Genomic DNA, 12,569 nt, shown 5'->3' with positions numbered 1-12,569 from the left:
ACATCCCACGAAACAGTTTTTTACTCAAATGTAATAACCCTACATTGATGAATGTATCCCTTCCCATAGTCTTTATCAAGCAGTGGACATCTGTGAGGTTTATCAATTTATTACAAAAAATACAATATATAAAAAAAATCTCTTCTATTGAGTCAGTATGCCTACCTATAAGAATCTAGAGTGAGGAGCTTTGTATAACCAGTGTCATACTCATGATATCTATACCTGTTATTATACAGACATGGAAGCACATTCTTCAACAACATTCTTTGCAGGATAAAAAAATCTGTATGTACAATGTGTCTTAATTAAAGACAAACACATAACATAATATAGACATCCTATGGTTGTGCGACCTCGCCATCCAAGGCTCTGTCAAATCTCAGTCATCGTGGATATTTCTTCAACATTGTTCTTGTCTCCAGACAAAAGGGGACATCATCTGTACACACTTGCCCTTAAAAATAGAGAGAAGTGGAAAAATACAATCACATAAGCTGGAGTGGTATCATACCCATGACGGCCATCTCACCAACCCAGTTCATACAGGTTCAATTGCAATTCTGTGTACTACCACAATGAAGGATTGCATTCATTTTGAATTAACTTTATCAATATATCATATAATTAAAAGGATACACACATTAACATATAATCTATCAAGAGATATCTGAGCCTCAAAGACAACAATGTATCACAGCACCATGTTTTAGTTACCTGGAGAAAGTAGAGATAGACATTAGGCCGAGAATCAGTTCAAACCCATAGAAGCACAACAGAATAGCGTTGAGTATGAACTCCATGCGTAGGACAAATGTCTGCAGCAGGAGATAGTACACACAGAGCACTGTGCAGGGCACCAGCACCCCCACACTCACTGACATGGCCAGGGCGCGCTCACACAGGTTCCCTTTCCAGCCTGGAAAAGCAGAAAGGCCAGAAAAGGGTTAACCACGGTGGTCAGTGCTGTCCCTGTCATATTAGTAGTAGGCACTTCTGGCAGATATACCAACCATAAAAGAGTCGGAGAATTTCTAGACCGAGAAAGAGAAGAAGCAACACAATGTCCAGGATGAGATTTGGTGATGGATATGGAAGCACAACACCTGAATGTAGGAGAGAGAGAGCCTACATGTTAGAACATTCCAGAGGTCTTAGTGTCTATCTAAACAAATATCATAGGCTAATGTCTAAAAAGAACAGACCTTTATACACAAACATAAGGCACTCTGCGATGAAGAACGCTGCAAAGTACCAACTGTTGAGGTACAGGAGAACCTGCAGTGGCGTGGAGGAAAGCTGCGAGATGTATGTTAAGGTAGGTCTATAGTATTCATTTCCCCCCAAAACATTCTTCATAATGTTACATATAGAACAGTACCATAGGCTACAGTACATTCAAAAGTAAAAGGATACTATTGGATGTTTCCCTGCAAAAGAGATAAACAGTGATTGAGTAAATGAGGACGGGTAGTAGGCTAGTGAGAATCAATCCACCCTACAGAGCTGCTGGACATTCTAGTTAGGCTAACATTTGGGTTTTATACTACAGTGACAACTTGCTAAAATTGTGCCTTCTAAATGACAGATCATAACGAATTTGTTAACGTTACCAGCTATCATCACTACATAACTAATACAAAGATAACTTAACGTTAACGTACCTACTCAGATAGCTATATCAACATCGAAGCTCAAAAACACTGTGGTGTAAAGAGGTACAATCTACACAAGCATCAATTCATGATGCTTCAAAAAATACATGCCTACAGGCAAAATACTCAGGAAAAGCAATTTTGAATTTGAACTGTTTAGTTAGCTACGTTAGACCCAAGATTTAAGATCAGCTACATGACAGCATGAGCGTCTAACTTAAGGAGCAAACTTAACTGATCACAATGTTTTGATAACCACAACGCTTTCACTCGTTATCTTTTTGCTATAAGCACTGTTGTTTTTTCTGTATCGAATGCCTAACAGAAGCATTTGCCTCAATGCTAACATAACTTACATAGGATACAACCAGATGATTTCTAATAGACAGGCTCTGATACAACTTACCACTGGCCGCCATGTTGAAATACCATGGAGACGGCGTCACCGTGGCTGTAGTATCGCGAAACCTGACGTCACTTTGCGTCTCCTTCGTCCGAGCCGGCTTCCTACTTCTTTTAGTGTCTAAGGTCCTTCTGTCCTTTTGTTTGTTAAGGAACAAACATTATTACTGCCAATATCCTTAGAACCCTATCTATGTTTCAGACAATAATGGAAAAAATTGTTGCTGTGTTGGGTTAGGATATATATATAGGCCTAAACGTATTGGCATACATAGAGGGCTCTGAATGGCTATGCCAACAAGAAAAGAACAACATGAACGAAGAACACAAACACTCAGGGACCCTCTTTTCTCTGCTTGTAGAGCTTAACTGCTGAGGTGAGAGATTTGGTCTAAAAATCTAAAATGATTGAATCCCCCAGAGCCTACTAGGAATACATGTGTCTGAGGATAGAGTTACAAAGAACACACATGGCTACTGTCATATTATGGCTACTTCACATCCACTTCTCAATTTACTTTCAGATCTCTCTTATTTCAAAACTTCTTGCCCCAACCACACATATTGTACGAATAGCCTACATCTGAAGAAAGGGGAGGTCTATAGTTGTTCAATGAACTTTTTCTTATAACATGTACTGGTTTATTCATCCAAACAAATACTGATCACTGATTTACATATCTGTTGCTCTTAAATGTCATGGAGGTCTCATCGTGAATGTTCAAGATATCCCTATTCCTGGATGATACGAGAGAGAGAAAGGATCTGCCACAAACTTCACAACTCTAAAAATGTCAGATATTTTTAGCCATTAAAGAATATGTCAACATCCCAAGGGAACTGTGACCAACTCTAAGAGAAATGCAATAAATAGAATCATAATCAAATGCACTAACCACACTTTACACAGGTAGCGTATGCCTACTTATATAAAGATATAATATAATATAATATATATATATATATATATATATATATATAAACCCAGGCAAATATGTGGTTATACACATGCAGATGTCCCATATTTAACTCTTGATGGACAAATCAAAATAATATTGGCATCATTTAGATAAATTGACATCCTTAAATGATCTTCCATAACGTATTCTGGTTTTCTTAGAGGAATGAGAGCAATTAGTGGGCTGTAAAGTATTCTTACGAGCTGCCATTTTGTATCTGTTTTATTTGTTTACACCATTAGAGCCCAGTCAGTGCTCTAATCATCTCTTCCATTGTTGCTATAGCATCCCTCAATAGCATTGTAGCAGCAATTTCTACTTTACTACCACGGGTGGCTGAGATGGATTTGGTTCTGACGCGTGTAGGAAAGATGAGAAGTAGAGGTGAGTCCAGTTGGTCCCTTTGACCGTTTATTGTAGAATGGTGGATCACAAGTTGTTGGAAATAAAATAAAAGATATTAAACTTTCGTAAAGCACATGGTTCCTTTGCAAACGTCCTGGCACACGGTCAAAAAACTGTTGCCTTCCTCAGCCACGCCCAGATGCTCTGGCTGCTGGATTTTAAGGCCTTTCCCCCTTGGGCTCCACCTTCAGCCTCTCAGGTAAAGTTTCAGGTGTCCTCTAGATGGGGTAAAACAACCTACGGCATAGTGCACTCATTATTGCATTCTTAACACTCTCCACACTTGCACATACTAATAAGAGAGAGATAACATAAGAATCAACATAAAGGTTAATTTGGCTCCTACAAGCATCATCACTCACCTTCTGATGGACAGACATCTTGGATTTCAGATGTTAGTAACAAGGAATTTAATGAGACCATACGGGATGTATTGTGTTTATCATATATATGTTTATTATTATACCAACATTATTGTTTAACATATTTTAGGGAAGTTTGTACAATGCACATTGAACAAAAACACAAAAACAAAAGACTCTAGCTATCATTTACAGCCACAAGATGGTAGCATTGTAGTCAGTTGTTAACATTAGTATTGAAGAATGTTTGACAAATAATTCAAGAATGACTGCAATGGATTGCACGTTTCCTGTGCTTTTTTCCATTTAATACTACATGATCTCTTTGTTGGTAATCAATGGTACCTCCATGCTCCATAATTAATATTCCATAAATGCATAAATGCTTCATAAATTCCCATATTTCCATAAATGCATCGAATTTGGACAGCAATTTGATTTTACTCTTCGCTGACAATGATAGGTCAGAATAGTCATGGAGCTGTCCCTTCATTGGACTTCTTCTTCAGTAGAGTTGTCAAGCCTGCTGGGACAAAACCAAGTGGTTGCATGAAAGGAAAATGTGAGTCACATACTCCCGCTTTCAGTTCTGCTGTAAGACAATGCCTCTTATATACAGGCTTTGTGGGTACAGACCATAAATAAAGACTGGTGTTGCAACGGTCATGATGATAACAACTGCCATTCTCACAATGTTCTGTGGCCAGAACAGTGTGTTTTCCTGAAACAGAGCAAAGGAGAGCTTAGCTGTATTTATTTTAGCATAGGCTTCCCTCGCTGGCCGTTACTTTTTAATGGACATACCTTTGAGTGGACAGAGTTTACAACGGGCTCATCATAATCCTCCGTAATGGCCGGGTGTTCATCTGGAGGGCAGAAACTCACCGTTATCTACAACCCTGTTAAGCGTCATGCCAGCTCCACTATGCAATAAGTATATGCAGAGCATGTGGTAGTCTTGCCATCACTTGAGATGGAGCGAGCTCCTACTTTGAAGCACATACCAAATGATGCAGTGGGGAGAACAAGAGGGGTGCTGACACTGGTGAGGGAGTCAGGTGCTGAGGAGAAATATTGTTCATTGGGTTGTACTACTAACTGTGCCCCCTGCCACAGAAGCAAACACACCCACATGTGTCTTACCTTTAATGATAGTCAGACGGATGTTGATCTTCAGGTCATTGAACCATCCAGGTAACTCTACACGGCAGCCATATATGCCACTGTCATTCTCTTCGACATTTTGAATACTTAGAGAAACATCCCCCTCTTTGACTCTTCCGTGGAGCTGATACCTTTCGGACTCCCTGTATGTCACCCTGCCCCCGTCATTGGTGGACAGGAGGGGGTCTGCGCACCTTGACCAGGGCACTTTTCCCCTGCCCCAGCATGTGCTTGTGATGTGGTGGGTATTGGTGTTGTACTTGCAGGACAGTGTAACAGTTTGCCCAACCAGTCCAACCACTGTTATGCTCTGTACTGTGGAGAGAAAAAGACAGCGTTGCCCAAAATAGCTCGCACTTTCAGGAGCAGACTTGTTCAAATATTTGAGGTATGGGTTTTGTACCATGTAGGCCCTCTGGCAGTACAACTTGTCAAAAACATAAACACAATACATGTATCTTATAATTGAACAAGCATGCCGTTGTTTTTTCTTCGTAAGGTTTTTATATTAGTTAAGACATTACAACCAATGCAACATGTACAAAAGTGATTAACATACAAGAAGTGAGAAAGAATTGAATGCATAAGACAAAGTTCCTTACCTCCAAAAAAGATTAAAAGAAAGAAATAACAAGTTAAGAAGAAGCCAGACATCGTCCCTGTTGCGACACTCAACGCGTTACCAACTTCCTTCTTCTCTCTAAACTGGGACAAATGAGGTCTACCCGTGGTGACCAATGACATATGGCCTGGATTCACAGAGGTTTGATTTGATTTTCACCACTACATTGTTATTACATACAGGCAATTTGATATCATTTAAATGTATCATGCTGTTGAAGCAGCTTCCTGAATGTACAAATGTACATATTAAAAACACAATTGTCCAGCACACAAGTAGCCCTTTTTTCAAGAATGTTTTTAAGATAACTAGTTAGAAGTACTTTGAAGTATAGTAGCATTTTTAAGTATTTACAACAGGGCTGATTGAGTAGAAGTGCCAACTACCAAAAACTTCTAAAACAAAGAGAAATGTAACCAGATGCACCTCTGAATAATGTTTGGCACAATGTCAAAACACAATCACTTTCCTTCATCTAAGAAAATCCAGTATTGGCCACTATTCAGCCTTTTTGACCCATGCAAGCCACAATGGTTATTCATGCTTTAAACCAGGGAACAAGCTCATAAATGTCAAGAGCAGTCTCTAAAAGTATTCCTTTTAAAGTGGTGTATGTGTTTTTGAATCTTAAGTAATACATTTGAAACAGCTCATTTTGAAGCCCTCTGAACCGTTGTCCGTGTATCTGAAAAGAGCCGAAGGAAAGTGTCCATTGTTGTATCACTCTTATGAACAAAAGGCAGTGAGAAAATCTGATCAGTGTGGCTATTTTGATAGTGACTGCATTTGTCAGAGGCTATGTCTTTAATTGACTATAGGAAAGAAGAGTGTGTACGGCAACTGGCCCATCCCAAAATCATTACACACATTCCTTCTACAGCTCTGTGATCCTTTTTGACCTCAGCTTCCAAAACATCCCTTATCCAAGGTCTGCCATGTGAGTTTTTTTAAGAGATGAAACACAGCTGCCAACATAAAATCGAGTCGTCAACATATCTAAAATCTACTGCAGACCACTGTTCTACATACCAAACCGATGGCAAAATAGTATACCTCAGCTCTTTTAGCGGGAGCTTTAAGGTAAATGTTTATGTCATTTTCTGCCTACTCAGGAGGGTTAGTCATCTGTAATCTATGCCTACTTCACTGACATGTTAACATTGCAGAGTGGATCAGGCTCCTGAGGGCGATAGTTAAGATCTTTTCACACCACTGTCGCCACTTTAGCTAGAACAAGAATGTCTTGCTCTCCCACAGTCATTCCAGAATGTTTTCTCTCTTTTTACAAGTAGTGTTTTATCGCACTGATGGGAAATCAAGACAGGACATTTGGACAGTACATTTTCAGGGCATAGTAAGCGCTGTGGAGAATCTATGGAACACTGTGTGCTCGTTTTTATAACATTTGCTTTTAAACGTTCCTGTCTCCCCAGAAGAACAGGGACCTGAAGGTCCCTATGAATAGCTGAGGAGGCAGACCATGAAGGTTAGAGGTGAGAGTGTGGGAGGAATGAGGAGAAAGGGGAAAAGTCTTCCCAAGTAGGAATGTATATGAGAGGGGGGTAGGGGGAAGCTGTCTAAATTACAAATATTTCAATAATGAGAATTGACTCACTGGCCTGTTGAAATGAGATAAATATATCTGAGGGTCAATTTTCCATAATTCCAGAAGACTAGAAACATACCCATTCTGTCAGGCTGAAGTGACTCATTACTTGTAAGGAGTGAAATAGAACAGCATCCACTCCAACGCCTGGCACAGATAGTCAACACAACACATCCAATGCAATCTCTGCCAATGTAATCAAAAGCCCCAATATGTTTGTGAAGAAAACTGATGACAAATGACATACTCAACAGCAGTTCCCAAGGGGTCACCCTCCTACAGTACTACTGCAGGGGAAGAATGTCCAAATGTAAACAGAGTCAGAAGCAAGATTAATACTTCTGGATGGAAACAAACTACTCCAAACTCCCATCTGGATTTTTCCCTGTTTCTAGTTTTCTGTTAGGAACAATAAACGCTTTATGAATGGCACAGCTCTTGATAGAAGACTTCATATGCGGAACCTTTTGTAGTTCTTAGCAACTGCCATGTGCTGGAAATGAGTGTATGCTGTGTTATAGATGTCACTTCTTTTTCGGGCAGAAAGCACCATTTAGTCGTCATTTGAATCGTTTGCAGAACACCATCTCGTCACGGTGGCTTGTCCATCTCAAACCTTCTTTCGAGTCGGTGATATCCTGGGAATATCCAGTTTAAGAAGACCGATTGTGAGGTACAATGAGATTTGAATCATTTTCCACCACCTTAGCTGAGCCCTCAGCTATCTAAATTCATTCAGTTTTCAAAGCTTTTGAAAAGTTTGTGTTTAGAGTTTGTGGATTCTCACCGGAATACCGTAACAAACACCTGAGCGAGAACATATGGTGTATGTTACTCTAGCAACAGTCTCAAATTCATTTCTTTCACAACATATTTTCTGTCTCCATTGACTAGAGTATGGACAAGAGTTATTGATTAGAAATGTACAAGGAGGAAATGGCTAGACACAGGGATTCAAGTTTGAGTCCCCTTTATTTCTCATTAACTTTTGTAATACTAAAAGCAGCACATGCACTTTTTAAAGGCTACCTTCGACCACTTGCATCAAACCCTACATACATGATATTACCTTACATGACATTACATACATTACCCTACATACATTATATTTGAATTGGGCTTAGAATAGAAGTGGAACACAACACTAGTGTGTTCCCACAGAGTTCAAGGGGTCCAGAAGTCCAAACAGAGAGAGGATGCTGGGGAGGAGAAGCAGAGCGCTGAGGCAGACGGTGTTGGCAGGCAACCAGGCTGGAGCCGCATGGTGTTTTAACTTCTCCCAGATTAGAGGCCAATCAATCTGTCCACAGTCAGGTACATTTGACTATTAATAACAGCTGTGACAATGGTATTAAAAGAAATAGATCTGACTCAGAAGACTGCTTTTGGGCTTTTAGTGTAGCTGTGGAGGCAGAAGGGACTAGAAGAGCACTGATCTCCTCAGAGATGAGGGGCTAAGCTGGGAGGATTCCTCACAGAGGAGACACTCAACGTCTTTAAAAGGAGCACTGAGGAGAGAGGATGTGTCCGGAGCAAGTCACTTTTTAGAGTGTCAAAGCAAGGTCAATAGAAGCTACTGCAATGGCTTTTTGATGTTCTTAGTCTTGTAAATTCAATGCATATATATACCCTGGCATTTTGTCACATCATGTTGCACCTCACTGTGTCTTATCACACCTCGACAGAAAGGCTTTGATGGGCTACAGACTACGGTTCAAAACTCCAAATGCTGTACTCACTGGTCTTTCGGTTGCCTTTTTCATGCCTCAAATGTGCCTATCCACTTACCGTTTTTTACTACTGCTTACAAACATTTTCTGAAAAAAAAGAAAAAATTCGGTCTCATTTTCCAAACTCACAAAACTGCACAGATAAAACTGCCGATCCTTTGAAACTGGTCCCTATGTCTTGGATTGTGAAGGGCAGTGCCTTAATAAATGTTCAGAGTCTGATTGTCTGATTGTGTGTAATGTTTTGCAAAAAAAAGATGATTTTGAAAACTCAGTTAAAGGCTGAGAGTTCGCTTATAGTTTTGCTCTTTGGTGTGTGGTTCTGCTCTTTGAGTGACAGATTTGAGAGATGTAAACCTTCTGTGTTTTAAAAAAAACGTGTAAGTCATGTAAGTGGAATGACTCATTTCTGGCCAACTTTCACATGTAGTCACCGAACAGCCATCTTCATTGATATAGGTGGATTTAGCTAAAACATATAAACCATAGCAGAGCTCAGGAGAGACTCAGAAACATTCTATTTCTTTGATAACCCACGATACATCAGCAGGAATGATTTAGCTTTAGCCAGAAACACATGGCTCCTTTAATCAATGCAGCATCATTCTTCTAAATTGACATCTTGTGATTAAAGGCTTGAACAACATCTTTATTCATTCATTCTTCTTATTTCAACTCACAGAAATCACAGATATTACCTCCATACCTCCCATTCATCCTTCCATTGAACAGACAGTAAAATATTAAATAATTCTGTTTTTATTTTATGACAGTCACACACACACACACACACACACACACACACACACAAACACACGCACACAACCTAACTCTCTTCTGACCCCCCATACATGCACACCACACACACACACACACACACACACACACACACACACACACACACACCACACACAACACACACACACACACACACACACACACACACACACACACACACACACACACACACACACACACACAGAGGTTGAGAGTGTATAACAATACTCTTTTTGGTTTAACAGTGGGAGAACTTCTAGACTACGAGGGAGGGGGGGATTTAAATTCCCGCAAAATTCTAATTAGTTATGTTGAAATTAGTTCATTTTAAGTGATGTGTGTATATATATATCAAGTTTTTATTTTCATAGCTGTAAGTTTATTTTCTTTTTGTACGTGTGAATTCCAGTACAGCTGTCTGTGTTCACGTCCAATTTCCTGTGCCTCATGCCCCAAATACTACTGAATAGAAAGAAGCTTCCCACATCAAGTGTGTGTGTGTTGTGTGTGTGTGTGTGTGTGAGTGTGTGTGTGTGTGTGTGTGTGTGTGTGTGTGTGTGTTGTGTGTGTGTGTGTGTGTGTGTGTGTGTGTGTGTGTGTGGTGTGTGTGTGTGTGTGTATGGGGTGTGATTCCTCCTCGCTTGCACAACCCTCTGCTTTGTTGGGATAAAATAGCCCTCTGGTCAGTGTTGTCGCCATGGAGACACGCACTCCATTCAGGTCCAGGTCTGCTTTGAATACCAAGGCTCAGCGGGAGCTTAAACAGTATTTCCATTAAGGAAAACAAAAACCTCGTTGGACAACAAGAGTAAAAGACGTAGTTGAGCAGGTTGAACATTTAATGAATTTAATCCTTTTTTTCTGTATTCTAGCATTTGAACATTGAATTTTACTTAACAATATGCCAGAGAACATGGATTTTTAATTGTAGGCAAGTCGATTTCAGAGGTTCAAGCTAGAGACAGGATTGTGCCTTGTGTCACGCCTTTGGGGAAAATATATATGGTCTACATATCATTACTATGGAGCATTATATATTGACATCTAGGAAAAATAATTAGTTTACTAAACTTTTAACGAGGCCCCCAAAATCTTTATTTAACAACACTTAGCTGCTTTCAAATGCAGTCAAATGAACCAGTGGGCTTCGTTTTTGAATTGCAAGAAAGATGTACTCACATGTAAGTATGCACTACATAGGAAACACATCATGGACCACGAGAGGCACCAGAACTTACTCTGAAATATGAGGTGGAACTGTGCTGTTGCTCGGCATGAGCCTACCTACTAGACTGTCCCAGGATGATGGACGCAGACAGTCTCTTGTTTTCCACTTTACCACACAAGATGAGAGGTGAAACGGAACGATGGAGTGTCTGCTGTGATTAACTGCCTTCTTGGCAGAGCCAGGCCTTTTTTCTCATGGGAAATAAGCTGAGGAGAAGAGGCTCTCCGATTCTCATGTGTTTGGGGGGAAAGATCTAGAAAACCAAATGAGAAATTAGTAAGGAATTCAGATCTATGCAAAACTGGGCGCTTGGTAAGGTATCATATTATTCCATTTAATCTTGAAACTTCATTTCAGCCAGCAGACATTCTTTGTGTCTATGCATGATAATGTTAATTTGTGACTATTTATAAATCAATGTCAAACTGAAGATATTGTTGTTGCTTTATGGGCTATATGTGATTATATGTATTATTATATTATTACATAATCATCTGGTAACCTATAATAAAGTCCTATAGGTCTCATCTCTTGATGCAACCGCTCAAAATAGCTTTGGTAGCTGACAGGAAGTCAGTACTTATTCTCAGTTCCCCATTTGGGACTTTGAGTTTTGTGTATAAACAAGAGTCCATGCACACGCTTGTCTTGCCAACTGTGATCAATAGATGGAGTTTCTGCTCCTCTCCAGACACACCAGCCTATCACAGTGCCCATGAGAATTGTGGGAAGCAGGGATAGCCAATCAGAGAGTAGGAGGGAAAGGGTATGTCTCTGCCAAATAGTAGGGATTCATGGTATTGTATAATAGTATTTCACAGTATACAGTTTAGTTGTTGAGGCTGACAAAAGTTATCACATATTAAGAATTGTTTGAAGATTGTTTTGATATCTAATACAACATTTGGCACACATTTGAGCTTGTGTTGGGCCTATCCTCCTAGCCATAGGACACTGAACTTATTTGAAGACAAAGTTTGGCCGTGTTTTCCAAATACCTCTAGGGTTTCTGACCCTAAGGATGATTGACATGTTTTGAAAGAGTTGAGATATCGTGCTTCCATCATTGCATTGTATTACTTCTCCTCTGACCTTGGTATCATGGCCAAGTATATGGAGATTTTCAACGTGGCTACAGGGAATTGCTTGCTTCATCCAAAATGTGTCCATAGCTTTTTTTCCCCCTGCTCTCTGTCTCAGGACATTTGAAATTTCTCAGGATGAAAATATCCGTGCCCCCCTGTAATAATGGAGCTTGGCATCATCAGATGTCAAGAGAGCTATCTCCAAAACCTTTATTTTGGGATGTTTATAAACTTCCATAAAAGTTCATTTAATCTGTGTCCTCTTGGCAATTTTCCACTGTGTTAGCGCTGTCTGATCAATGTCATACGGACGGAACATGCTGCAGTAAGCATAAAGAGCCAGTTCAGCAAGTTCCCCTCTACATACTGAGAAGAACTGAGTCCTCTTGGGCAGACTATTACAGGCAAACTTGATTTACTTCGGAGTAGAATACAACAGGCAAGGATCTCTTATCTGCCCATGGAGCTTGAGTTTGATTTCGTCTATAAAATGTGTCAAAACTAACATGATATTTACTTTGGACACCAGCCTCCAGCCTCCGTTTCTGTGCTATACTGGTATAGCGAAGAGCAT

At 40.0% G+C, this 12,569-nt stretch overlaps 2 protein-coding genes across 4 annotated transcripts; both read right to left on the bottom strand.

Annotated features, from left to right (window-relative positions):
- Positions 1 to 93: 93 nt before the first annotated feature.
- On the bottom strand, positions 94 to 2,133 carry tmem216 (transmembrane protein 216). Its single transcript, XM_031587548.2, has 6 exons — positions 2,062 to 2,133; positions 1,417 to 1,430; positions 1,206 to 1,299; positions 1,014 to 1,106; positions 718 to 919; positions 94 to 457 (listed from the first exon to the last, which is right to left on the bottom strand). Exons 1-6 carry the CDS (start codon positions 2,072 to 2,074, stop codon positions 439 to 441), a joined length of 435 nt encoding a protein of 144 aa, XP_031443408.1. The 5' UTR covers positions 2,075 to 2,133; the 3' UTR covers positions 94 to 438.
- Positions 2,134 to 3,852: 1,719 nt separating this feature from the next.
- Positions 3,853 to 5,776, bottom strand: LOC105913082 (hepatitis A virus cellular receptor 1 homolog). 3 transcript variants are annotated; one of them, XM_031587357.2, is made up of 6 exons: positions 5,550 to 5,776; positions 4,927 to 5,262; positions 4,788 to 4,844; positions 4,588 to 4,649; positions 4,420 to 4,504; positions 3,853 to 4,309 (listed from the first exon to the last, which is right to left on the bottom strand). In XM_031587357.2, the coding sequence occupies exons 1-6, from the start codon at positions 5,689 to 5,691 to the stop codon at positions 4,257 to 4,259; spliced, it is 735 nt and encodes a 244-aa protein (XP_031443217.1). In that variant the 5' UTR covers positions 5,692 to 5,776; the 3' UTR covers positions 3,853 to 4,256. The 3 variants fall into 3 exon arrangements, with proteins under 3 accessions (XP_031443217.1, XP_031443218.1, XP_031443219.1); XM_031587358.2 differs by having other exon boundaries at positions 3,853 to 4,306; positions 5,550 to 5,765; XM_031587359.2 differs by lacking the exon at positions 4,788 to 4,844 and having other exon boundaries at positions 5,550 to 5,763.
- Positions 5,777 to 12,569: the final 6,793 nt, after the last annotated feature.

This window comes from Clupea harengus, chromosome 20 (assembly GCF_900700415.2).
Source record: "Clupea harengus chromosome 20, Ch_v2.0.2, whole genome shotgun sequence".
Classification (NCBI taxonomy): Eukaryota; Metazoa; Chordata; class Actinopteri; order Clupeiformes; family Clupeidae; genus Clupea; species Clupea harengus.
Note: the sequence above shows the minus strand (reverse complement) of the source record. Positions and strands in the feature narration are given on the sequence as shown.